The 27,665-nt window shown below is 45.0% G+C and overlaps 2 protein-coding genes across 5 annotated transcripts in view; one reads left to right on the plus strand and one right to left on the minus strand.

Moving 5' to 3' along the window:
* The window catches only part of Fam219a (family with sequence similarity 219 member A), a 63,195-nt gene extending 45,995 nt beyond the window's left edge, over nt 1-17,200 (minus strand). The window contains exon 1 of one of the 4 annotated variants that reach the window (XM_004658362.2): nt 16,836-17,200. In XM_004658362.2, coding sequence (XP_004658419.1) covers nt 16,836-16,895 — 60 coding nt within the window. In that variant the 5' untranslated portion in view covers nt 16,896-17,200. The remainder of the gene's footprint in view (nt 1-16,835) is intronic. The other 3 variants (XM_004658365.2, XM_004658361.2, XM_004658364.2) reach the window with 3 other exon arrangements.
* A 426-nt stretch (nt 17,201-17,626) lies between these two features.
* The window catches only part of Dnai1 (dynein axonemal intermediate chain 1), a 91,807-nt gene continuing 81,768 nt past the window's right edge, over nt 17,627-27,665 (plus strand). The window contains exon 1 of the mRNA XM_004658486.2: nt 17,627-17,657. Within this exon, the coding sequence (XP_004658543.2) occupies nt 17,637-17,657 (21 nt within the window). The 5' untranslated portion in view covers nt 17,627-17,636. The remainder of the gene's footprint in view (nt 17,658-27,665) is intronic.

Genomic DNA, 27,665 nt, shown 5'->3' on the forward strand with positions numbered 1-27,665 from the left:
AGAGCACCTGCTGTTTTCTGGGTCTCATAGCTGGTCCCTGACTAGCCTTTACCTCTTGGGCTTCCTGCCCCATCTGTGGCTCTATTGAATCAATATGGCAAGGGACTAACAGCTCTTAGACTGGGTGGTGAAGGTACAGGATTTGTGTGGGCAGGGAAGGGCCTAGGGGTGCTTTGTAAGAAGCAGGTCCCAACTTTGTATTATATTGGTATTGTGTTATATTTGATTAGTGCTACATTTGTCTGGGTCACAAGTAAACAAGGAGGACAAGTTTTGGCTCTATGAGAACCAGGCAAGGGTGGAGATCTTGGGGCAGCACAAGAATGCTACAGTACCAGCAGCAGGTAACTTGGAAAACAGAAAAAGGCCCTAAAGTGCCAGTCTGAGCCCTTCCGTAGCCTCTCCCAGCCTGTAGCCCAGCTAAACAGGAAACTAGACTTGGGTCTCTGCCAGGGCCCAGTCTGAGGCAGGAAGCTCAGGAAACAAGTGCAAGCGGCTGCTCAGAAGTCCCTGAGAAGGTAAAATAAAATAAACTCAGCCCCTGCTGAAGTCTCTCCCAGAAGAGGAAGAATGAATCTAGACCTGCTTCCACTCTTGAGTGAGGGTCAAGCATAGCAGGATGCAGAGAGCAGACCTGGCTTCGTGAGGGAAGATATGCTGTTTCAGTGAGAACAGACCCAAGTCAGAAGACTCACCAGGTGATGCCTAATGGGAATGACGGTTCTGTGCTATACATATGTGAGAATACTCCTAATGAACGAATGGACTGAGGCAGTGACCATCAGGGACTCCTAAAAATAGTGAGAAAAGGATGAAGGGGGATCTCTGTGATGGCTTTGTAATCAGGCTGACTATATCACTAATCAATCTGAATGCCACAAAAAGTAGGACAAACATGTCATGTGCCCCCTCTCGCAGATAAAGCAACCATCACCCTTCAGAGGGCAAGATGGGAAGAATACAGTGTACCTGACAAGCATTCTTCACAAAATCCCATCAAACCACTAATCTGCAGAAATGTAAGAGATAGACGCAGAGAATTAAAACCGCCACAGGGATGCAAGCAAAACAACCCCCAAAAGTGGGAAGTTATCAGACAAAAGACTTCAAAAACAAAAAATAAATTACAAGAAGAGGAAGAGGAAGAACTATAGATTAAAGAAATGTCAATCATATTCAAACAACCCAACTAAAATTTTGTGGTGTTAAAAGAAACTATTGTTCTTAGGTGTGACCATGTTATTATGGTTATGTGAAACAGGATCCTCTGAGAAGAAACACTCTTGATATCTGTGAAAGGATTACTCAGAACCACCTAGTAGGTCGAACATGAGTAAAACATGAGTCTGTGCTGACAGCTATTGAAATTGTGTGTAAGTACCCAAAGGCTTACCTTTTATTCTGGTATGCAAATACTTGGCCATTTCTATGACAAAATATTGGTGGGAAAACTGAGGAGTCAGCAGACTGGAACTGTTTCCTCTACCCCATTCACAGGGAGTTTGTGGGTGGGGTGGGATGGGAAACAGCAATACAAACCACCTTTTCAAATGTTCCTTGAGCCCTGTGCATTGACCTTTGGAAACTGAAGTCAATCGTAGCAGGACACCCTCCTCCCCTATCATCAACAGTGGGCTCTCCAAGAAGGTCCCATTGTGCCAACAGGGAGAGGAAGGGCTACCCTTCACAACTCCCCCTGAGCCTGTCCTCTCAATGGGAGCCACCTCTGAGAATTAGTGGGAGCATAGAACACTTCTGTCTTTAGGCTGGCCTCAACACAGCCCTGTCAAGGAGGCTGACAACTTTCCCATTTGGCGAGAAAAATAAACTACTTCCTCACCCTCACCCACAAAATTCTCTTGGGAACCACTCATGGGAAAAAGGAAATCACCAACCCTTCACCACCATCAACACTAGCTCAGAAATGATAGAGTACTTTGCAGTTCATTTGCACATGCATGGCCTTATTTATTTTACAAATAGCTTGCAAAAGACCAGGAGGCTAGCCAAAGGTCATAGAAAAGTGGCAGATAGGAGGTAGCCAGTTGACTTTCTGGCACTGCTGGGCATAGCTCTTCCTGATCTCTCTGTCTCTCAAGACTATTCAAACCAAGTCCTCTGTGTGTAGGGGTGTGGAGGAGGGGGGAGCTGTGTTCATGTACATGAGTATGGGCGTGCCTGCGACATGGCATACACATAGAGATTACAGGACAACTATGCGTATCAGTTCTCACCTTCCACCTTATTTGGAGGCAGGGTATCTTGTTTATTGACTCATACACACAAGGCTGGCTGGCCCATGATCTCCCAGGGGATTCTCCTATCTCTACTTCCCATCTTGCCTAGAAGCAGGCAGAGATGATATATGTCTGGCTTCATGTGGGTTCTGGGGATCCAAACTCTGGTCCTCATGCTTGTGGGTAAGCAACTTATCTGCTGAGCCATCTACCCAGCCCCTCAAACCAATTCTTCTTGAGGAAGCTTCCTGTTGTATCTCAGTGTCTCAAGAACCTCAGTTCTGGATGAGGGTCTCTGTAGAATTTCAGAGAGAAGCTGATGGGCCAACCTTGATTCCTGATTGGTTCTCTTGTGTGGATGTTTGTTACCATCCCACTTGATCACATACTAGATTTTTAAATAATTTTTTTATTTATTTACTAGACAGCAAGAGAAAGAGTAAACATGGGCACACCACTACCTCTTGACACTGCAACTGAACTCCAGATACGTGTACCACTTTGTGAATCTGATAGATTACATAATTCTAGCCATCATCATTCCCACACATCATGACCCTTACTTGGCCTTTCTGAACCTGTGACATTCTCTAAGTCTATGAAGAGCAGACCAGCTGAGAACAGAGAGGACTTTAGAAGCTAAAATATTCAAGAAATCGCTTTGAGGTCCATAGGTGGTCCAGGGAAGGCCCCCCCTTACCATTTGCTATAATCTCCATGCTGGGTGGCTACTGGCTTTCCACCAGAGGCAGGCCTGCCTCAGACAGAATGGCCAGACACTTTTGGTTTCTGTGGTAAGGAAAACATGAGTCTTCCATATTAAGAACACAGGACATCCAGGCTGACATTCTTCCTCCTCCATCTCAGGTGCTCCATCTCTCTGAGGATGTGTGTAAGCCACACAATGTTGGCAGACTTGGCTAAGAGCTCTTCATCAGCAAAGATGTTATCTTGCTTATTAACCATTAAGTAGCACAACTCCATCAATGGCTTTTCCAGCCATAAATCAAAGCTGGTAACACAGTTATCATCTCTGCTACTAATGGGGAAAAGGGTTACATTGGCCCTCTTATACCCCTATTTGTGAAAACTTACCTAATGCTGCCAAGGGAGAGGATGGGGGCTGGAGAGTTGGCTCAGTGGGTAAGAGCACTTGCTGCATAAGCATGAGGACCCAAATTTGATCCGCAACATCCTCATAAAAAGCTGGGCATGGCCACGTATGCCTGCAATCCCAGCCATGAGGGATGGGCTGAGACTGGACACCCAGCCTAACCATGAAAGGGACAAGATGGAGAAAAACCAGTTTGGAAAGGACTTAGACCATGAACCCAACAAGGAGTTCCTGATCAGCCAGGGAATAAGAAAGTTACTCCTGATCTTTCTTGTCTTAGGGTCTTTCTCACAAAAGCCTTACCTGGCACCCCAATCTCATGTGGGAAGGAGAGTTTGTTATTCTCTCATGTCACCTTGTTCTTGTCTGTTCTATCATTTGCCTCCATTTACAATTGTAATTTTGGCTGTGTGCTTTCACTTGTTTAGTATGTGTGATAGGCTGATTCCTTTTTAAAAATACTTTATTTATTTGAAAGAGAGAGAGAGGCAGAGGAAGAGAGAGAGCAAGAATATGGGCATGCCAGGGCCTTGTAGCCACTGCAAATGAACTCCAGGCACATATGCTACCTTGTACATCTGGTTTTATGTGGGTACTGGGAAATCAAACCTGAGCCTTTAGGCTTTGCAGGCAAATGCCTTAACCACTAAACTATCTCTCCAGCCCTCAGGTGTTTTATGAAAGCTTTAACTTTGGTCTCCAGCTGCCTGGCTGGAGGATGTGTCACTCAGGTCCAACCCCAAAGTGTGTTTGGAGATGGATCTAAATTCCAGCCCAAAGGTATACAGAAAAGTCAGAGCTCTGGCAGGATTGTAACTACTGCATTTGTGCTTGCTGCTTTTGTTTTTTGCTGGCTGTTTGGTTTTTTCTCTCCACTTGGATGTATGGAAGCAGCTTCTCCCACCACTAAGGAATTTCCCTGATCTGTAAGAGTTAAATAAATCCCTTTTTTCCCTAAACTGTGCCTGGTTTGGTTGTTCATCCTAGCAATGTGAAGCTGTTTATTACAGTATGTTTCTCCCACTAAACTGCCAGCTTACAAAGGTGGGGGCATGTTTGTGTTAGGATCTTATTCCTTTGTGTCTGGTATAGCGTCCTGCATATAACAGATGCTCCAAAATTCTTTGTATAATGAATGAATGCCCCAATCCATGGACCCCCCTGAATCTCCCACAGTTCTTCAATATGTACTCTTTCTTCAACCTACCTCCCACCTACTCATTCCTCTGAGGTTTTACTGTACCTCCCCACTCTGAATTGCCCCCAGCTCCATCTTACTCATCCTTGAAGGAGCCAGCTGTCTTCTTCTGTTGTTCTGTTTCACAAGACCAACTTTCTTCTTTGCCAGATTGCTGCGATTGGGAACAGGAGCTGTCTGCCAAGGAGGTGGAAGGGAAACTGGGGGATAAGACTCATGACGCAGCATATCAAAGCAGACAGTTTGAAGCAGACTATCATATGTACCAGGTTAGAGGCTTTGGGACTGGTTCAGAGCTGACAAGAATAGTCAGAGAAGTCTTCTCAGAGAAGCAGAGTTTGTACAATTTTGAAGAATGGGTAAGAGTAAGGCATTCAGAGGAGGTAGGAGAGAATTCCTAAGAAGAGAGGATTCTCCAGGTGCCAGAGGAGGTTGGCCGGACCTTCAAGAGAGCAAATTTAAGAAAGTTGGCATAGGGGCTAGGGAGATGACTCAGTGATTAAAGGCACTTGCTCGCAAAGCCTGCCAATCCAGACTGCTGACCAGAGAGCCCCAGGGAGCCTCCTGTCTCCCTCCTCTCAGCACTGAGGTTGTAGACATGTGGCCACACTTGGCTTTTTACATGGGTGCTGGAGACCAAACTCAGGTCCTCATATGTGTGCAGCAAGAACGCTCACCTGCTCAACCACAGGGGCTCTGCTTGTATCCCACTCCTTCGCACTCCTTGGCCAAGGGCTAGAGCTTCATTTTTTAAAATATTTATTTTTTATGAGAGAGAGAGAGGTGGGGGTGGGGGAGAGAATGAGAGAATGGGCATGCCAGGGCCTCTAGCCCCTGTAAATGAACTCTAGGTGCATGTGCATCTGGCTTACGTTGGGTCCTGGGGAGTTGAACTGGGGTCCTTTGGCTTTGCTGGCAAACCCCTTAACCTCTAAGCCATCTCTCCAGCCCTAGAGCTTCATTTTAAGTATCACTAGCCAATCATATGATATTCATGAGATCTCTGATTGAATCTGCCTCTTTCTCCCTCTTATCTGTCAGCAGAGTTAAGGTTATGCCTCCTCACCTGGCCTGCTAAATTTCTAAAGGATCATTAACTTTATATTTATTCATACTTCAGAACTCAAGGCTGGTTAGGAGATCGGGTTTGGAAAGGTCACTTTTCAGTTCCTAAGCCATATAACGAGACAGAGCCCTCAGTGAAATGGCCTACTGAGCTGGTTTCCCCCTCCCCCACTGTCCATAATGTCGATGATTCCAGGCTGCTAGGATGGCAAAGAATGCCAGAATTGCTGTTTCTCCTGCTCAAGACCCGGGAAATTAACAATGGCTTTCAAGAAACCAGGATTCCTTCTCAGAATCCATCTTAACACAATGCCCCAGGAAGCCACTATTGATCAATGGACATTGGCATAAAGGATAAAATCTGGTTATCACACACATTTAGTGTCACCTGTGGAGTGGAGGGGTATAAAATAAATGCAGAAATGCCTTTAAAGCTGTCCTGAATAGTGGGGGCATTTAGTGACAGGGCAGATGAAGTATTTAGAAGTTCCCTAAGCCAGAAATCCCTTTCTCATTTTGAATCCCAATGGGATTTTTGTTTGTTTGTTTGTTTTTGTTTTCAAGGTAGGGTCTCACTCTAGCTCTGGCTGACCTGGAATTCACTATGTAGTCTCAGAGTGACCTTGAACTCATGGCGATCCTCTTACCTCTGCCTCCCAAGTGCTGGGATTAAAGGCATGCCCAGTGGGATTCCAAATAACAAAATATTTGGACTGTAATATTTATTTTCCCTACTGCCTGGCCAAACACAAAATGACAGAACACAGCCCACAGGCAAAAGGGAAAACAGACTAAGGAATGGGTAGCCACACCAGAATTAAAAGTAAAGTTTAAGGGCTGGAGAGATGGCTTAGCGGTTAAGCGCTTGCCTGTGAAGCCTAAGGACCCCGGTTCGAGGCTCGGTTCCCCAGGTCCCACGTTAGCCAGATGCACAAGGGGGCGCACGCGTCTGGAGTTCGTTTGCAGAGGCTGGAAGCCCTGGCGCGCCCATTCTCTCTCTCTCCCTCTATCTTTCTCTCTGTTTTCTGTCACTCTCAAATAAATAAATAAAAAATATTAAAAAAAAAAAGTAAAGTTTAAGACTCATCCACTGTTGGTGGGAATGTAGGATGGTGCAACCACTTTGGAAAGCAGTATGGAGACTCCTGAAAAAGCTGACTATAGAGATACCAAAAGACCCAGTTATTCCCTTACTGGGCATCTACCCTAAAACCTTCAAACCACAAGCCACAGAGATTTGCTCAACCATGTTTGTAGCAGCTCAATTCGTAATAGCTAAGAGCTGGAATCAATCCAGATGTCCATCACTAGAAGAATGAATAACTAGGATGTGGTATATCGACACAATGGAATTTTATACAGCAGCAAGAAAAAATGACACAAAGAAATTTGAGGAAAAATGGTTGAACCTGGAACAGATCATTCTCAGTGAACTTACCCAATCACAGAAAAAAAATCGCCACATAGTCTCACTCATCTACAGCACCTAACCCGAATCTACCCAAGATACCTTACATACCCAGCAAACATCTCATGGACTAGACACTAGGATGGATGGGGAGGGAGGAGAGGGCATCGAAGGGGTGGGAAGCACTAATCTAGACGCAAATGGTAATGATACCATAAAATTCTACTTCCTAAAAGGCAGACCAAAAGGCTGAACCTTCACCAGGCCCTTACCGGGAACACCTGAACCACAAGACAAGGGAGAGGGTTGGATCAAGTCTAACTTAAATCTTCTACATATTCCCTTCCTCCCTCTCCCTCTCCCTCTCTCTCTCTCTCTCCTCTCTAACTCTTATATATTAGTTATCTTTTTCCTCATTTTCTTAGTGGGCACTGACCTGTAACTCCCAGTACCAGCATGGGGCTATCACCCACAATGAGCTTTTGATCAGAGAAACCTACAAGGTTTCCTAAAAGAATGACAGATTTCTGTCAGAGTACTTGATGACCCACCAAAGGTTAGTGGTAAGACCCTATTGCTGAAGATACCATATGCAGCTGAAACATAAAATGGAACGGCATGGCTGGAAGCCAGGAGAGAGTCAGTCTCCAGTCAGCGTGTCTAGTGCCAGAAGGTGATACATGGGCAATTGGGGGAAACGACCAATATCTGTCCAAGCAACTCATGGTCCAACCTACTTAGCAGCAAATAACCTGTTGTGATGCCCATACAAGTGCAATAGTGGCACACAGCCATGGTGGGGAACCAACTGCTCTTGATTTGGCTAACTGATCCCCTCAGTGGTATGGGACCCATAGCTGGAGCTAGAAAACAAGTCAGAACCATATCCAAACATAAGCCCACTCTCCAATATCAAGCTACCATCAATCATGGGCTACAAGAGGGCCTACACCTATTAAACTCTCTAAACAAAAGTAAGGGTTATCTCATTTGTCCTGGTGCTAATTTACTCTCCGTTGGAGAATCTGCTTCTCTTTTTCAGATAGATGTAGATCCTAAGGAGAGAGCCACCCCAGCATACCTCAAAAGAGCCCCAGCTGAAACTAAGAAAAATTGGCAAAACAAGCAAGGGTGCTGTTTTCCTGATGAACCAGATACCAGCACAGGGGGAAGGAGACCAAAACAGAGAAAAACCAACTCCTACCAAACCAGAGAGCCAGAGCCCAGAGGCCCTGAACACCTTATCACTGAAGCAGACCAAAAATGAACCCAACATGGCTCAGGGAAATTTTGCGGAAGAGGGGGTGGAAAGACTGTCAGAGCCACATGTTGGGTCATGATATGCAGAGACATTTATCATACCAATAACTGTGGGCTTACTCCACAATGCACGACCCATTTATCTCAACAAGGAGGGGCCAATGGGGAGGGGAGGGGGTAGGTCATGGATGAGCCTAATAATGGTACCAAACTGCCTGTACTTGCTGAATAGAAAACTAATTTAAAAAATTACAAAAAAAATTAAAGTTTAAGGCTGGGCATGGTGGCACATGCCTTTAGTCCCAGCACTAGGGAAGCAAAGGTAGGAAGATCACTGTGAGTTCAAGGCCACCCTGAAACTACATAGTGAATTCTAGGTTGGCGTGGGCTAGAGTGAGACCCTACCTCAAAACACCAAAAAAAAAAAAAAAGCTTAAAATGGACACAACAAAGGGTATATGGATTATTTCTCAATAAAAACTGAACAGGAACAAAGGAAAACTTTTTTTGAAAAATCATGAGAAAATGAGGCACTGAGTATTTGGTTCAATACTGGACAAAATTTTATGAGGAACTTGCTACTGATGGCAATAAGTTCAGGCCTTGGAACAAATCAGCAATAACTTATTAGATATCAACAATGGGTAAAATGGTGTAGACTAAAGGATGCTCAAAAAACCATGGCAAGAATATAAATCTAGAATGAAGTATAACACAGACTAATTTTTTTAAAATTTATTTTGCATGTTGTATATGTATACAGATGGCAGGATAATATGTAATGTTTTCCCAAGGAATTTGCATATGGAACCTTTTACCCCAAAGGATCAATATTCCTGACAATATACTATAGGAAATACAGGTCTAAGCCATTGTTGGCTAAAGACTCACCAACTCTTTTTTAAGGATACAATTAATGTGGGAACTATAAATCCTTTATAGCTAATATAACTATATTAAAGTTAACTGCGCTGTAAAATATATATGGTTCTCACTTCACAATTTGGGTGTCGTTAATTCAGTTGTTTAAAATTTAAGTGTGTATGTATGGGCCTGTGTGTGCCACTGTGCCCATGTGGAGGTCAAAGGATGACCTTGGGGTGTCAGTACTTGCTTTCCACCTCGTTTTGAGACTGAATCTCTCTTGTTTTGCTGCTATGGACACCAGACTAGCTGGCCCGTGAGAGAGGACATGGGGATTACAGATTTGAGTACTACTTACTCTCAGCTCCAGTCATTAGGCTTGTATAGCAAGCTCTTTTAACTACTGAGCCATCTTCCTAGAACTCAGTAGTTTTTTAAACACAGGGGCTTAGAATGTAACCTAGGCTAGACTCAAACTCAAGATCTCCTACCTCAGCTTGCCAAGTGCTAGCATTTGCAGGTGTGCACCACCACACCCAGCAAACAAGCACATCTTATAAGAGTGCTTTCAGGCATTGTTCTAGATAGGTGGCTGGAGTAGACTCTTCAACAGCCAAGTCTGGTGTCCAAAACAAGCAACATGAGGCAAGGACTACAGCAGATGGATTTGCTTCTGCCTGGGTGTGGCTCTTGTTCTTAAACACTTCTCAGGGCTATGATGGTCATTCAGAGAACATTCAGATAACTTTCATCAGAAAGTTAACATTGACTGGCAGTGATCACATCTATTTGCTCCTCAGCCTGATATCTGTAAGTAACAGCAAACCCAACAACATGTTTGCTTGAACTGACTCCTAGGAATATAGCCTACAGGAAACTTGCAGGCCTGTGGCTCTCTCCTGTTCCAAGCTGTATCCTCTAGGCTACTGTGCTTAAAGGACCTTCCCACTCCTGTGTCCCACCCCACTGCCCAGGAGTTTACTCAGCTGGCCTGCAACAAGGTCTTCGGGTCATGCGCTAACTTCCAAATTCCTGAGTAGAGCCAGATCTTGAACAAGTCCTAGCTCTGCCCCCTTCCTTCCTTTCTCCTACCAGTCTCCTTACAGAACAATGACTAGGCCCTTGCTGAGCCACACCTTTGCTTCCTTCAGCCCAACCTCTCAGTACCAGTGCAGCCTGACTTTCTTCTCCCCACCTCCTCTGGGGCTCTTTCTACCAATGTTCACACCATTCACTGGAAAGCACAGTAAAGCTAAGCCCAAGAAGCTGTTTTGGTCTTCCCTTTCCAGGTACAAGGCTCCATCAGCTTTTTCAGGAGCATAGAGGAGAGAGGACTGGACGCTAATCATGTGCAAGTGAGAAGGTCTCTGTTCAGTCAGGGCTAGTCACTCTGAGCAGTCCAGGGCAGCAGGCTGTTGGGGCTTGGGAATGACTCAGCCTGAACCCCAGCTATGAGGGAAGCACCTGCTAAAGGCCACACTGGGAACCTCTGAGAAGCCAAATCACTTGTTAGCAACCTTACCCAGACGCCTGTACCTCTGGCACCCCTTGTCTGCAAAGGAGCAGCACTCAGGCTTCTAGCCCAAGTGTGGCTTGTAAGGTGAGCTCAGAAAAGGGGGTTATTTGTCCTTTTCAGTTTTTAAAAATATTTTTTGTTTATTTTTATTTATTTGCGAGAGACAGAGAGAAAGAGGCAGATAGAATGGTTGCACCAGGGCCTCCAACCACTGCAAATGAACTCCAGATGCATGCGCCCCCTTGTGCATCTGACTTATGTGGGTCCTGGGGAATTGAGGCTCAAAGAGGGTTCACAGGCAAGTGCTTAACTACTAAACCATCTCTCCAGCCCTGTCCTTTCCATTTTGATTCTTGCAGACAACACAATAACAGGCATATGCATTCTAGAAGAAACCAGTGAAAGTCCCAGAAACAAAACCATAAATTTCACCAGAGAGATAAGAAGTCAGTCCAGAAATTGCAACATAAACACTTAGGGCAGTCATGTGTAATCCTAGCACTTGGAAAGTAGAGCAAGGAAGGTCAAGAGTTCAAGGTCATTCTCATTTCCATAGCAAGTTTGGGGCCAGTCTGGATTAGGTGAGACCCTGTCTAACAAAACCAAATGATGGAGATTACAGAGTGTTTAGCAGTTAAAAGTGCTTGCAAAGCCTGATGGCCATGTGTCGGGAGTTTGTTTTGCAGCAGCAGTAGGAGGCCTTGGTATACCATCCTCTCTCTCCTTCTCTCTCAAATAAATGTTTAAAAATCAAATTAATAAACAAGCATATAATGCATAACATTGTAGGGCACATCTGTGGTCGTAGTATTTGGGAGGCTGAGGCAGAAGGCTTGCTTTAGGTTTGAGGCAGCTAGATCTACAGAAAAAGTAGCAGGCTCACCAGGGATATATAGCAACACTGAATGCAAAACAAATAAGTTTAAATAAATAAAACACCTAGACAACAAAGAATTTTATTTTTCTTTTATTAAAGTACTACTGGAAGAAAGAACATAAAAACACCACTATGGCTCCTGACTGCCACCAATTCTCTTGCACTCACCAAAGCAGATTTCGGAGGAAGTATTCACTGGCAGGCAACACATTTCTCAGTGGCCTTTAAAAAAATATTTTTATTTATTTATTTGCAAGCAGAGAGAGACAAAGAAAATGTATGCCAGGGCCTCTAGCTGATATAAATGAACTCCAAATATGTGTGCCAGCCTACACATCTGGCCTTATGTGGGTACTGGAGAAATGATTCAGGGTCCTTAGGCTTTGCCTTAACCACTGAGCTATCTCTCCAGCCCTCAGTGGCCTTTTGAAGCTAGAGGGTCAGTGCCATTCTCATGTTTGGTTTTCTAGGACTCCTGGGTTCCCCCTAATCCTAAAATGTAGCTTCAGCAGTTACAAAGAAAATAGAAGGCTTCTCTGTTATAACAAGTCTCTAAGGCAAGAAGGACATGGGCCTCCAAATGTTCTGAGGTGGTTGGTGACAGTCCTATCCAAGTGTCCACACCAGAAACCTTGAGCCATCCTTGACTCCCTACTGCTCCAACCCATTGCCAAAGAGACTCCACATTGTAGAATCCTGCTTCATTCATCTTGGTCCCCTTCCAACCCTCTGCATCTGCATTAGTGCAGGCCTCCTCTCGTGCCTAGATCATCATACCCACTTCAATATTAATCTCTTGCCCTCAAATCTCACCTTCCCTACCCTCTCATTTACCACTGGAGTGATAATCTGAGCTCAAATATGGTCATGTTATTCATTTCAAATGCACCCATTTGTTTCTTCCTCCATGTCCTTTGTCTGGTACTCTTGCCCTTGCCTGCCCATGTCAGTCTGCCACACTTCTAATCCTCTTCTAAGAATTAGATAGCAGTGTCTCCTCTAGGAAGCCTTCCCTGATCACTCAATGAGAGTCCATCTTGTTTGCCTTAAGCACTGCTGGCCCTGGTTGTTGATTCTCTTGCAGCACTCATTACCCCACAGTGCCTCAGTCTGTTCTATACAGGGCATAGCCCTGGAGTGAGACAGATTCTGTGTTGGTGAGCCCAGCACAGAATCTACACTATTACTTACTGTTTATTGGTAAGGGCTGAGGCCCTGGCAAACCCAATCCATGTTTAATAGAAGATAGTGAGGGTTCCTCTCTTAAGGAACCACCTTGTCCTGAGTTTAAGAAACAATTTGAAGGGACCCAGACCATAGAATCAATCTTCCACAGTGGAAGTTTGCTATCCTCATATGTGTTCTCTGCCACTTTCAGGAGGTCCTGTGGCCCAGTCACTAAATTAACATCCTAGTGATCCCCATGTTCACTGTCCAAAGTCAGTGGAAGTCTGAAACCCTTCTTCCAACACCCACAGTCAAAGGGTCAGAACCACAGCATTCTCCACTTTCTCCTAAGGTGCCATTCTCTCAGGAATACCTCCACACATCACTCTTCTTTCTGACACATTTCTAAAAAACTTTCCTGTTGTCATTTCAGCCATTTCTTCACCCGACCATCCACAGAAGAGCTCTTTACTTGTGTCTGTATTGGTAAAGTACCCAGAACTGAGCTGACATGTAGCAAGTACTCCTGAACTAAACAAATGAGTTAATGGGTAATCTGATTTCATTGAGGCCAGGCTAGAATTCTCTCAAGCGTGCAGAGACCCCATCTGTTGCCATATGTCATTCTTTAAGTATCTTATGCCTCTGAGAGCACAAGAGGCAGGGTGTTGCCTGATGCAATTAAGTGCTTAAAAGCTCTATTTGTTTTTCTTGCAACAAATCTCTTCCAAGACAGACTATGTGGCTGAACAGAAAAGAGGGCTGGAGAGTCTGTACTTGCTACTCATACAAGCAATGTGGCCCAAATATCATCTAAGTGCTCAACAGAGAGCCCTGGGCAGCTGGGACTTTCCCTGGATTGATGAGGTGTACATCAGAGAGTGATCCATTCCAAGGGTTTTTGGGGGAAAGTCTGTGCTGGGATATATTCATGATCACCTGGGAGACAGACAGACAGACATAGCAGGAATGAAGCCCAAGGAGTAGGTCACCAGGAGGCACTCTCATTTCTTTCCTAAGGAGACAGGAAGAGACCCTAGGGAGCTTAGGGACAGGCCCAGGCCTGGTTCAGCTGCTGAGAAGCCAGGCCAATTAAGTAATTGGTGTGATGGGGAAAAAAGGGAAGCCTGCTCCTTTCAGGCAAACTCCCACCACAGACAGGAGGCTCCAAGCACTGGTGGCGGCAGCAGCAGCAGCAACAGCAACAGAGCCGGGATTTCTTCCTACATGCTGAGAGCTAATGCTTAAATTAGCAGGTTGGAAACACCCAGATTTATTGGCTGCACCTTCTCTCAGCTCCTACCACTCCCTCAGGCATTCTCCTCAAGTTGAGTTTTTCTTTCAAGTTACAAAAAAGGAAGAAAAGAAAAGAAAAAAAGATGTCTTCCCCCTACAGCTCATCTTTCAAAGTAAGGAATTGTGTCTGCATTCTTCTTACCTCAGTCAATGGAGAGGCTTATTCAATGAGAGAGCCCAAGTAACAGGCCTCTGTCCATATAACTAGGTCCTGAAAGGTGCAATAATGCTAACACTAGCACTGCCCTGTTTCCTTTGGGGGGTCTAAGAAGGCAGACCCCACCTTGCCCTTGAGGGGTTCACTTGGAGAGTGAGCAACAAACACACTTTCCCTGAACTGTGAATTCCAGGAGGGCAGGATCATATCTGAGTTTATGTTGTTAACCACTGAGTTCCCAATACTTAGTGTACTGACTGGACCAGAGTAGATACTCAGTAATATCTGGTAAATCTCTTTACCAAATCAATGTACAGGCTCTTTGATATTCTTTGGGAGAGTGAGAAGATATTTAGACATTAAATGATAGTCTGTCTTCATTTCATAAGTAGAAAAACAGTCCAAGCTAGAGGAAAGAATTCTTAGAGGACTCCATAAATAGAAAAAAAAAAAAAGTAGATTGCAGCTCAGTCTGAGCCTGAGGCCCTACTTTTGATGGTCTTCTCAAACATCCCTAAAGATCCATTCTGCCCTTTTACCTTTGTGGTATACTTTTTGATTCCTTATACCCCCAATAAGGCCTGTGGAGAAATACCACCCAAGATTCTGCTGTCCTCAACAAAATTCTGGGCATTGAAAGAGTTTTGGGGGTATCTCTAAACTCCAACCTGGGGACAGAGGTCAAGAAGTAGGACAATGTCAATGACCCCCAAGGGGCGGATGACTAGTGCTATTTCTTTAAGACTCACTCAACCTCAACCAAGTATTCTTTTGCAGACAGAGGCGACTTTAGCCTTTAAAACAGGGTGTGCAGGCAGCTACCGCTATTCTAATAAGTACCTCCTTGCCACACATGGGGCCACAGACCAGAAGCAGCCTGAGTGTCTCCTTCTCCAACAAATCACTTTCAAGAATGTCTGGCAATGACAGAGGCACCAAAGACAATTAGATCCTGGTGGCTCTATCCTTCTTCCATTTTCTTGTCAGCTATTACCTCTCTTATCAGGAGCCCCAGATGGGAGACAAGATCAGCAAATCATTTCCTTCTAAGACTTACTTCAACCTCCATCTCTTTCATTCACCCTTCCTTTTGGTTCTGTCTTGGAACTAAGAGCAGTCTAATTTGAAAGCAAGGTTGACTGGATGGGAAACCCACTAATGAAAGTTCTCCTAACCCAGCTCAAAGTCCTTTTAAAATTCAACTTCTCTCCAAGATGTTATGGCTCTCAAAAACAAAAAAAAAAAAAAAGAAAGAAAGAAAAGAAAAGAAAAAAAGCTCCACAGCATCTCTCTCAGTTTAATATTGAGCATGCTATAAAACCCACAAAAGAGGGGAAAGCCACTTATCTCTAGCTGAGGGTGTGTGTGTGTGCATTAATCAATTAATTTAGAGGTGGCCCATCTTGGCTACTGTAAATGGGCAGGTTAATTGCCTAAGAAACCACAGAGCACATCTGTCAGTAAGGGGACTGCAGACCTTGTTCCTCACCACCCTTCCCAACACAGAGTCGGAGGAGACACGGGGAGCTCCAGAGCTGGAAAGCATAGGTCAGCTTCAGCAGAGACCAAATAGGGCATCCCTACCTTCAGCCTCCTAATCCCTACTAGCTCAGGTTCCAAGTGTAGTTAAGCGAAAAGGGCTCTCTACCTTCTCCCTTCTCCGGACCAGCTGGCTAGGCCTGAATATCCTATCCGTTCACTGGCAGACAGTCAGTTGGGTAGCCCCTGGGGCAGTGGCCAGCGGGCATGGTCTCCTTTAGGCCTGGCCTCTATAAACCAGCGTCACCCTCCCCCTTCCATCCCCTCGGCGCCGCCGGCAACGATGACATCATTCCTGCCTGACTCCAGGACCGCGGACAGGCAGCAGGATCCGCGCCCAGCAACGACTCTAAGCATGTAGGCCTAAGATGACGGCGGCGGAGGGGGGGGGTGTCTTCCGAACCGATGGGCACAGGCCGCTCCAGCGTAGCCCCACCTCTTATCCTGGTGGTACCCGAGCGGTTTCGTCTGCACGCTGGATTCTCTCGCGGCCACACATTCTCCTCCCCTTACCCCTCCAGCTAGGGCTGCCTATGCTCCTCTCCGAAGATGAACAGAATTCCCAGGCCCTGCACGGACCTCTTGGCTTCCACCAGTGCCTGGCTGTAGGCTCAGTGTTCTGATCTTTATCCAACGGACCAGCGGACGGGTCCTCCTCTCGTCTATTTCCAGTCCCTCTTAACCTGACGGTTCCCCGCGACCTCCTCCGCCGCCCCGAGCATCACAGGCCTTTCGGTCTAAAAAGTCCTTCCCACCCACCCCGGTCCCGACTCCCAGGGCCTGCTGCCGAGGGTGCCCCGTGACATCTCCCTCCTCCATTAACGGTGTGCATGCACCACGGTGCCCTCCTAGGTCCCATCCCACGGCGTTCTGCCTCCGCCGACGGAGCCCTCCGCCCTTTGCTTGCACCCCAGGTACTCTCCCACCGTGTTCTCGCTTTGCAAGTCTCCCACCCAGCAAAACGTGTCCAGGGCCGGCTTCGCCTAAACGAATGGCTCCCCCTCGCACAATTCCCACAGCCTTTCATCCCCCAGCCCGCCCGGTTCTTTCCTTCCTTCCTTCCTTCCTCCCTTCCTACCCTCCCCCTCAAGCGGCGCCCCCTCCCGGCCTGGGCCTGCCCGCCGCCCGCCCCCTCACCAGCGGTTGCATCTCCGAGTGCGCGGTGGGCACCTGGAACCGGTCGATCTCCTCCATCATGGTGCCGGCGGGGCGAGAGGGCCGGGGCGCGGCTGGAGACGCCGACGGGACCGCGCGGGGCGGCGGCCCCAAGGAGCCCGGAGGGGATGATGCAGACTAGGCCGCCCCAGACGAGTCGGGCGGACAGGAGGACGGATAGATGGACAGGGGGCGGAGGGCTGTCGGGCCGGCTGAGGCCAGCGTGGCTCCCGGGGGATGGCCTAGCTCTACGGCGGCTGTGGCCCCACGGAGCCGCAGGTCTGGCCTCACCACCTCCTCCTCGGCCGCCGCCTCCTGTCAGCAGCTCAGCCACTGCGGTGACTCGGCAACTCCACTTCCGGGTCCGGGACACCGCCCGGATCCTGCATTATTCATGAGAAGGCGGTGTCCGGGCGCCGCGGCTCCGCCCACAACGCAGGATCTCCGCGCGCGCGCGCGCCCGTCAGGCGCAGTGTTCCTCAGGGGGGCGGGGCTGAGCGGAGCCCAGTGCTCCCGGCCCCGCCTCCTCCGCCGGACGCGCCTGCGCCGTGGCTGCCGGGCGGTTGCTGGGTAACCGCGTCGGGGCGGAGCCGATTCGTTCTTGCAAGGACGCGGGGACCCCCAACCATAGCTGTCCCCAAAGGACCCCTGCGATTGGGAACTGAAGTGGACAGAGAGTCTGGGTTTCCTGTGCGTGGTCAAGAAGACGTACAAACTCATTCCCAGGAGAGGGAGATTTATTTTTAAGGATTTTTCAGGATTTGTGGTGCTTCTTTGGCGAAGATGCCGCAGAAACGTAGGCAGGTAAAGGCATCCAGTGACTTGCTCTCTCTTGACCTTTGAATTTAAACCTCCAATGACAACCTGAGATCATACTTCTCCCAATGATCCTTGTTTTTTTTTTTTGCCCCCTACTGACCGCTAACCTCTCTCTTATGACCTCTGGCCTTGTGTGACCCCAACTCTTCTGTTCTCTCTCATGATTCGGTCTTCCCATATTTCCCCTAACCCTCACTTCATTGACCCCTCCTGATCATTACATCCTCTTTAACCTTCTTATCCCACTCTCACCAGTACCTCCCTTATTTCTTTCCCACTCTTGTCCCAAGGATTTTTCTTTCGTCCAACCACTCTGCTGCATACTCAGTGTTAAGTGGGGACGTGCCTTGCTATTTGGGAGCCCACAGAAAGGACACAAAAGAAATTAGGACATACAGAACAGACTGTGTGCAGCAGTTTGGTTTCGATTTTCTGTGCTGAGGGCCTAGTGAGGAGGGAGAAGAAAGACAGTGAGAAAAGATAAAAACCACTTTCCCGGCTGGAGAGATAGCTCGGTGGTTAAGGTGCTTGCCTGCAAAGCCTAATGACTCAGGTTCAATTCCCCAGTGCCCACGTAAAGCCAGATTCACAAAGTGGTGCATGCATCTGGAGTTTTCTATTCTGTCTCTGTGTGTCTTTTCTATCTCTTTCTGCTTACAAATAAACAAATTCTTTTTTTTTTAATTCTTTTAAATATGAAAAAAACCACTTTCCCACCTATGTTCCCTATCCTCAAACACACAAGCCTTTAGCCATATTAAAATATGTCTGTGTTGCCATCTGATGAGATGTTATCCTTTCTCACGGGGAACCCAGGAGTCAATCCCCATCTCCCTTAACCTACTAAACAGACTTTTACCTCCCCATATCATCACTGTGAAAATTAAAGGAGTCCCAGGTTTCCAAGAAGCATTCTGGGATGTAAAGGACTGACTGACTCTGTTCTTTAGGAATTGCTTTTCTTAACCCTTTGATTTACCACTCTGGGGCTCATGTGCAGTTTCTAGTAAGACTTTTGTTTGTTCTAGGTTTGCCACACTCAATCCTAGATATAATGAGGTTTGGAGAGCAAATCTGTATCCTTGCTATTTATGACTATATATTTTTTGGTTGTTTTGAAGCAGGGTTTCACTCTAGCCCAGGATTACCTGGAACTTACTTTGTAGCCCAGACAGGTTTCAGTCTCATGGCGATCTTCCTATCAGCCGTCTACACAGCTCTACATATTTTGGTCTGAACTGGTGTCTCCTTTGTTTCTTTTACTTGGCCTCCTCCAGCAGATAGAGAATATATTTTCCTTATATTTCTGTAGCCATTGAGAGGTGACTATTCCTTGTAAGGCCATGCACTAGTTTTATGTTAAAGTTGAACTGTGTTTTCAAGCTCATGTGCTGTGCTGGAGGCAACTGACCCTTAATCTATAGGCAGTTTTTTTTTTTTTTCTAGCTTGATATTATAGAGGTCTACTCACATATAATAAAACAGACTCCTTTAGTTGGATATGTTTCAAGTTTTTTTTAATTTTTTTGTTTATTTACTTATTTGAGAGTGACAGAGACAGAAAGAGGCAGATAGATAGAAAGAACGGGCGTGCCAGGGCCTTCAGCCACTGCAAACGAATGCCCCCTTGTGCATCTGGCTAACGTGAGTCCTGGGGAATGGAGCCTCAAACCGGAGTCCTTAGGCTTCACAGGCAAGTGCTTAACTGCTAAGTCATCTCTCCAGCCCAAGTTTTGACAAAATTACACACTTATGAGCCACTGACACAATAGAAATATAGAATAATTCTTATCTTCCAAGTTTTCTTTTAAAATATTTTATTACTTATTTATTTGAGAGAGAAAGAAAGAGGGAGGAAGAGAGAGAGAGAGAATGGGAGCGCCAGGGCCTCCAGCTGCTGCAAATGAACTTCAAACACCTGCGTCACCTTGTGCATCAGGCTTATGTGGGTTCTGGGGAATTGAAGCTGGGTCCTTTGGCTTTGTAGGCAAGTGCCTTAACCACTAAGCCATTTCTCCAGCCCCCAAGAAGTTTTCTATGCCTTAGGCCAGTTGGAGCCTCCCTCCTCCCTACACCCTGCTCATTGATCTGCTTTCTCTCACCACGGATTAATCTTTTCTAGCAACTTACAATTTGAACAAGAATGAGTTTTTCCCGTTAGGTGAGACATTAGAGACTAGTTACATTGAAAACAGAAAGAGGTGAAAGCAGACAGGAAGAAGAGAAACCTGGGTCAATGGGCCCTGCATACATCAATAATGTGTGCTTAAGAGGATAGGTATATTTTATTTATTTAAGAGAGAGAGAGAGAGAATGGGCATGTTAGGGTTCCCAGACACTGCAAACAAACTCCAGATGCATGCACCACCTTGTGCATCTGGCTTACATGGGTTCTGAGGAATTGAACCTGGGCCCTTAGGCTTTGCAGGTAACCTTAACCAATAATCCATCTCTCCAGCCGAAGAGGAGAGGCATATTATTCGTATAATATAAGTACTTGTGTGTGGGGGGGTAAAAGTCTGGGTTGGCCGGGCATGGTGGCACATGCCTTTAATCCCAGTGCTGGGGAAGCAGAGGTAGGAGGATTGCTGTGTGTTTGAGGCCAGCCTGAGACCACATACTGAATTCTAGGTAAGTCTGGGCTAGAGCAAAACCTTACCTCAAAAAAACAAAAAAGAAAGAAGGAAAGAAAGAGAGAGAGAGAGAGAAGACTAGGTTGTATGATTGTATTTATCACCATCTTGTCTCAGTGAACTTCAGCTTGAGTCAGTGTTAGGACAATGGGAGAGACAGAACACAGGCACAAAAAGATTAGAGATTCTAGGGTTGGATGGGAAAGAGGCATGCAGGTTGGAGTACCAGAAATGCTTCAGGGAGAGGGAGGTAGGACTTTGATGCCTGCAGTGGGAAGAGAATGTCTGCATTGGGTTTGTTAACAAAGAGAAGCTTAAATTCTATTTGCTCACATTGTTCCTATGATCAGACCTTTCAGTGGTTCTCTGTTGCTCTCAAGATAAAGGCTCAGAAGTCCAGTTTGGTTGGTAGGCCTGCAAAACCCTGATTACCACACATCCTACCTCAGACCTTACCGTTACTCTATGAAAATTCTACAATCCGCCAGGTATGGTGGCACACACCTTTAATCCCAGTACTCAGGAGGCAGAGGTAGATGGATCGCAGTGAGTTTGAGGCCATCTTGAGGCTTTGTAGTGAATTCCAGGCCAGCCTGTGCTAGAGCAAGACCCTACCTCAAACAACAACAATAACAAAAAGGTCTGGAGAGATGGCTTATTGGTTAAGGCACTTGCCACAAAGCCTAAGGACCCAGGTTTGATCTCCCAGGACCCACATAAGCCAGATGTACAAGGTGGCACATGCATCTGGAGTTTGTTTGCAGTGGTTAGAGGGCCTGATGTGCCCATTCTCTCTCTCAAATAAATAAATGAAAATAAAAATAAGTTAAAAAAAAAAAACAAAAAAGGAAAAGACAATTCTACAGTCTCAACATATTGACCTGCTATCAGTTCCTGCAAAGTGATATATTACTGTATCTTTCTTCCAGGCCTTTGAAACTGCTGTTCCCCTGCTTGACTAGTACAATTTTTTTTGTGTGCAGCTGCCTGCTCCATCCTTGCCCTAAATCTCCTCTTCGTTCTTTTCATCCTGAGACTTCAACATGACCTTCCTATTGGCCTATAAAGGATTAATTCCATTTTCTAGAGATAGGACAGCAGTATCCTTGTCACACTATAAAGTCTGTTGTTACAGGATTCAAGTCTTTCTTTTTATTCATTGTTGATTCCTCTATACCCAGGGCAATGCCTGGGATATATTTAATTCTAAAAAAAATTAATTGACTATGAATCTCAGTGCATAGGATATGCTTTAGAATTTTGCATTGGAGTATGTTTGATGGGTAGGAAGGGAAAAGCCGGGAGCAATAATAAGAGAGAGCCTAGTGGGAGCTGATAATTAGAAACTACATTGCATAAACATGCTTTTCTGGATTCGTGTGTGTGTGTGTGTGTGTGTGTGTGTGTGCACGTGCTTTGGCAGTAAAGGTACAAATGATTCAGATTTGACCTACATGTATCTGTGGCTTAAGAACTGGGTGTCAGAAACTAAGAGAATAAAAAATGCTCATGAGGTAAATATTCATTCTCATTCATAAGTATATGGAGTTTCTACTCTGGGCCAGGTACTGTTGTAGGTGTTGGTGATATAGCAAAAAACAAACAAATAGGGATGGAGAGATTGCTTAGCAGTTAAGGCTGTTGCCTGCAAAGCCTGAGGACCCAGGTGCAATCCCCTAGTACTCACAAGCCATATGCACAAGGTTGCACATGAGTCTGTAATTAGTTTGCAGTGGCTGGAGGCCCTGGCACGCTCATTTTGTATCTGCCTCTTCCTCTCTCTTTCTCTCTCTTAAATAAATGAATATTTTTTAAAAGAAACAAACAAAACCCCTGCTCTCACAAAGCTTATCTTTTTATATTTATTACTATTAACTTTATAGTATGAAATAATGCATATTGATCATATTCCCATCTGGTTGTACCCTTGTATCCCTTCTTCCCCGCTCTCATTCCAGCATGGGCCTTCCTAAGTGGAGTTGTTGGTATTCACTGTGGGTTCATGAATGCACCTGTCAGATTCAGTGTCTGGGACAGTGTCTTGGGATATACCTTCCCACTCTGTGGCTTTTACAACATTTCCACTCCCTCTTTGCAATTTTCCCTGAGTTTAGTGGGTATGTTCTAAGTCTTCTTTAGGGCTGAGTTCTCTGCATTCTCTGAATTTCTGATGTGATGAATTTTGAGTCTTTCCAGTGTCTACCACCATCTCCCTGAAGGAGGTTGTCAGGCCAGCAGTGAGAGCAGCACTCCAGTTGACATTGCTGCTTCTGTAGTGTCTCCTGGATCCTGGCAGATGTGATAGGAATGACTCATTTCATGCTAGGCAGTTGGCTATCTTTTCTTGTATAGTTGGAACTTGGTTCTCCCTAGTACTTGCTACCATCTTGGCAGAATTCACTCACTTCCCCACGTGGGAGTGAGATCAGCCTAACTTGTCTTTTAGTTTAGTAAATTGTCAATAAAAAATAAAATATGGAAGCTGGGCTTGGTAGTGCATGCCTTTAATCTCAGCACTCAGGAGGCACAGGTAGGAGGATCACCATGATCTCAAGGCCACCCTGAAACTACATAATGAATTCCAGGTCAGCCTGGGCTAGAGTGAGACCCTACCTCAAAAAAACAAAATTAATTAATTAATTAATTAAAATATGGGGCTGGGGAGACAGTCAGCAGTTAAAAACACTTACTGAGCTGGAGAGATAGCTTAGTGGTTAAGGTGCTTGCCTGCAAAGCCAAAGGACCCAGATTTGATTCCCCAGGATCCACATAAGACAGATGCACAAGGTGGTACATGTGTCTGGAGTGTTTGTTTACAGTGGCTAAAGGCCCTTGTGTGCCCATTCTGTCTCTCTCTCTCTCTTAAATAAATAAAATGAAAAAATAAAATTTTTAAATAGAAAACACTTACTTACAAAGCCTGCTGGCCTGGGCTTGATTCCTCAGTACCCATGTAGGCAGAAGCACAAAGTGGCTCATGTATCTGGAGTTTGTTTGCAGCTACAAGAGGCCCTAGTGCTCCTGTTCTCTTTCTCTCACTCTCTTCTTACAAGATAATTTTTTTAAATAAAATAAAATAAATAGTATATTAGATGATGAGAAGTGCCAAGGAAGAAAACAAATCAGGAAGTTCAGTGTATCAGAACATCTTAATTTAAGTAAGGTGGTCAGAGAAGTCCCCAAGAGAAGATATTTGAGCAAAGGCCTGCAGGAAATGGGATGGGAGTAGGGAGCTTTCAGACAGGCATGTGTCAAGTTCCTAAGGTAGGAGTCTGCTCCATATCCTCTGGATCAGCAAGGAAGGGGGGAGTGCAGCAGAAAATGTCAGAGAGTTGCATGCCTTTACTCCCTAGAGTTAATGAAATAACTCATGGTGCATTAAATTGGTCATGATGGAGTTCCACGAATCATAATTTGTAATTAAAATGCATGAATGTCACTCACCATATACTATGACCAGCTCTAAACATCACTGGTTACGCCCCGGTAACAACGTGTCCTTCCTCAACATGGTGAGAGTGCCAGCTAGCTGTGTGCGTGCATGTGCAGGAGCTTTGCAGCACTGCCAGACATTGCCTGGCAGCCAGACTGCTTAGTAGAAAACCAAATTAGAGTCTTCTGTGAACTCCAGTTAAAGCTAATTTTAGTTTATGACTAACAAATTTTAGTACCCGTTTATAACTCAGTTGGTTACCATTTTAAAAAACACACAGAAAGTCTGGAATTTTACATCATTCTCCTATAAAAGACTTAGATTTGGATAATTTTGTGGTCTCTCAAGAAGCCCCTTTGGGACAGTAGTTTTTGAAACATTGATCTAGATGAATGGTTGCAAGGGCAGGGATGAAGAGGCAGGATTTGGGTATAAGGCCAAAAGAAAGAATTGGATAATTCAGATTTTTTTTTTTTTTGAGGTAGGGTCTCACTCTAGCTCAGGCTGACCTGGAATTCACTATGGAGTCTCAGAGTGGCCTTGAACTCATGGCGATCCTCCTACCTCGGCCTCCCCAGTGCTGGGATTAAAGGCATGCGCCACCACGCCCAGCTAATTCAGAAATTTTGAGTATGACAATGGAGCCTGGGATCCATAAAAAAAGGACAGGAGGGTAAGTTGATGTGCATGGGCAAAGTGAGATACTTTTACTGTGTGGCACCTCAGCATCATCCTTATGCTTGTTTCTCAAGCCATAGCTAAATATATTTTTAAAAATTTTTTGTTTGTTAATTTTTATTTATTTATTTGAGAGTGACAGAGAAAGAGGCAGAGAGAGAATGGGCACACCAGGGCTTCCAACCACTGCTAATGAACTCCAGATGCATGCGCCCCTTTGTGCATCTGGCTAACGTGGGTCCTGGGGAATTGAGCCTTGAACCGGGGTCCTTAGGCTTCACAAGCAAGTGCTTAACTGCTAAGCCATCTCTCCAGACCCAAATATATATTTTTTTTAATTTTTAAATTTTTATTAACATTTTCCATGATTATAAAAAAAAATCCCATGGTAATTCCCTCCCTCCCCCCTGACTCTTTCCCCTTTGAAACAAATATATTTTTTAAAATTAAACCATTGCTACCTCTTTGGCTCAATCTACAACCCTCTCTCATGGAGTTCTAGAAAAGTTTTATAACTGGTCTTCCCCTCATCCACTCATGCCCATCCTAATCCATTCTCTATATTACATCAAGAATGATATTTTAGCCAGGCATGGTGGCACGCGCCTTTAATCCCAGCACTTGGGAGGCAGAGGTAGGAGGATCGCCGTGAGTTTGGGGCCACCCTGAGACTCCATAGTGAATTCCAGGTGAGCCTGGGCTACAGTGAGACCCCACCTTAAAAAAAAAAAAAAAAAAAAAAAACAACAACAACAAAGAAAAGAATGATCTTTTAGGTGCAAGGCATGGTGGTGCACTCCTTTAATCCCAGCACTTGGGAAGCAGTGCTAGGAGGATTGCCGTGAGTTGGAGACCACCCTGAGACTACATAGTGAATTCCAGGTCAGTCTGGGCTGGACCATGACTCTACCTTGCAAAACAAAATAAACAAAAATAAAGAAAGAAAGAAAATGAAGAAAAGATCTTGTAATAAAATGGTAGCACATGCCTGCAATCCCAGTGCTCTGAGGATCACACATATAAGGCCACCCTGGGCTACATAGCAGAAAACTCTCAAAAAAAAAAAAAATCTTTCAAACTGCCAATCTGATTATGCACCCACACTCCTCCCTGCACATTCAGAACTCTCTAGTGATTCCCACTGCTGTTAGGATAGTCTTAGATAGCCCTTCAAGGGCCTACATGTGTCTCTAAGTCTTAGTTTGTACCATTCTTTCCCCATTATTACTGTACTGCATTTTCATGTGCTATTCCCCTCTTGTTCTTTTTTAAATTTAATTAATTTATTTATTTTCAAGAGAGAGAAAGAGAGAATGATAACATGGGCACACCAGGGCCTCTTGACAATGCAAATGAACTCCAGATGTATGCACCCACCATTTGTGCATCTGGCTTTACCTGAATTCTGGGGAATCCAACCCAAGCCTCAGATTTTGAAAACAAAACAAAACAAAACAAAACAAAACAAAACAAAACAAAACAAAACAAACCTTTAACCTCTGAGCTATCTCCTTAGTCCATGGTGTTTTGTTTTGTGACAGGGTCTTTTGTCCTGCTGAGGTTGGCCTTGAATTCCTGATCTTTTTGCCTCCATCTCCCAAATGTTAGGATTACAGGCATGCACCCCCCCACACAGCTTTCCCCTCTTTTTGAAACTGTCTTCATACTCTCCCTCACACATGTACTCCTAAGATTTTAGCCCACACACATGCACTCATACACGTATTAATATGAGTACACACATATGTACCTACACACACATTTGCTCATACCCCTACTAACATGCATACACCTAGGCATATTACACTCATATATGCATGACTCCCAAAAAGAAGTAACCAGATAACTGAGAAGACACTGAGAAAGAATAGGGCCGTCAGCCATGTGGTGTGCTGCTAGGGTGTCAGAGAAGGTAAGCATGAAGACATGGTCTTCAGAAGTAATAAGTAGGAATTCATAAGGGATTTTGGAAAGAACACAGTCAGAAGTGAAAGCTAGACTGAGTTGAGCTAAGAAGTCAGTGAAGACCATATGGGCAAGGACTTTTTTTTTTAAGATGAAAGTAAAGCTTGAATATATTACATGCTTGGAGAAGTATTTGGATGGGGAGAAGTTGAAGATAGAGGAGAAAGATTGAATTATGACTAGATACAAGTTTCTGAGGAGGTGGGAAAGGATCAGTACAGACAGCAGGAGGAACACTTTGAAACAGGAGAGAAGAAAGGATGGAGGCAGATGATGATAATTTTGAGGTTTAGTGGCAGGAAGTTGAGAGAGTTTTCTCTTCTCTTCTCCTAATAGTGTTATGGAATTCCTTCTGGAAGTGATAACTAGAAAACAAATTTTGCCAATGGCTGTTCCATTTTGTTATGATTACAGTCATGCTATTTTCAGAGTTATGGTCTGAGGTTTGTCATGCACAATTATCAGATTACAAAACAGCTGTGAGCATTTGAGACCAGAACTTGGTCTCCTCCCCGCATTCGCCGTGGAGCCTAGCACATTGTTAATACTTGGTACATGCCAGGTACTCGAATAATAATGACAGAGGGCTCTTGTGCTTATCGTTGGGCTTTGCAGCCTGCAAACTGATGCTAAAGAGTAATGTTGCTTCTCTGGCTCCAGCTGTGAGCAAGCCACATGAAACTGTTTCTGCCAGTTAGGAGTTTGTATGGCACATTCAATCATCCCTGTTACTGAGCACTGACAGAGTTGTGTGGAAAAGCAAAGAACATCGCTATGGATTAAACTTTAATTGCACTGCTTTGAGCATCAGCACGCTTTGGAGGCCCTGGATTCAAATGTCCTTCATTTGTCTTACTTCCTAGTTTATGAAGCCCGGGAGTGGGGGCTGACTTAACGTTGCTCCTTTAGCTATGATCCCAAGACCTGCAAAATATATACAGGATGAATGATTAATGACTGAGTGAATTTGTTGGTAAGTGGTTAAAAGAATGATGGGAAGGTATGTAAATGCAGTTCTTTCAACACTGACTTCTTTCTGGGCCTACAGAAGAATTCATTCATCCAAGTAAAAGCAGCTTTCTCTTGCTTAAGATGTAGGGACTCTATCCCTGGTGTTGAGCTTCTTTTATTTTTTAACTTCACATCCATTTTCTCATTCAGTTATTATTTAAATGTAGCATGTATTCAGCCCTAGCCCTGGAGTATAAATGGAGGAAATAATTTTCGGGATCTTGGTAGACACTTATTTTTACGCTTCTGTGCCTTTTAAATGAGTTTGTTCCC

This window comes from Jaculus jaculus, chromosome 1 (genome assembly GCF_020740685.1).
Source record: "Jaculus jaculus isolate mJacJac1 chromosome 1, mJacJac1.mat.Y.cur, whole genome shotgun sequence".
Lineage (NCBI taxonomy): Eukaryota > Metazoa > Chordata > Mammalia > Rodentia > Dipodidae > Jaculus > Jaculus jaculus.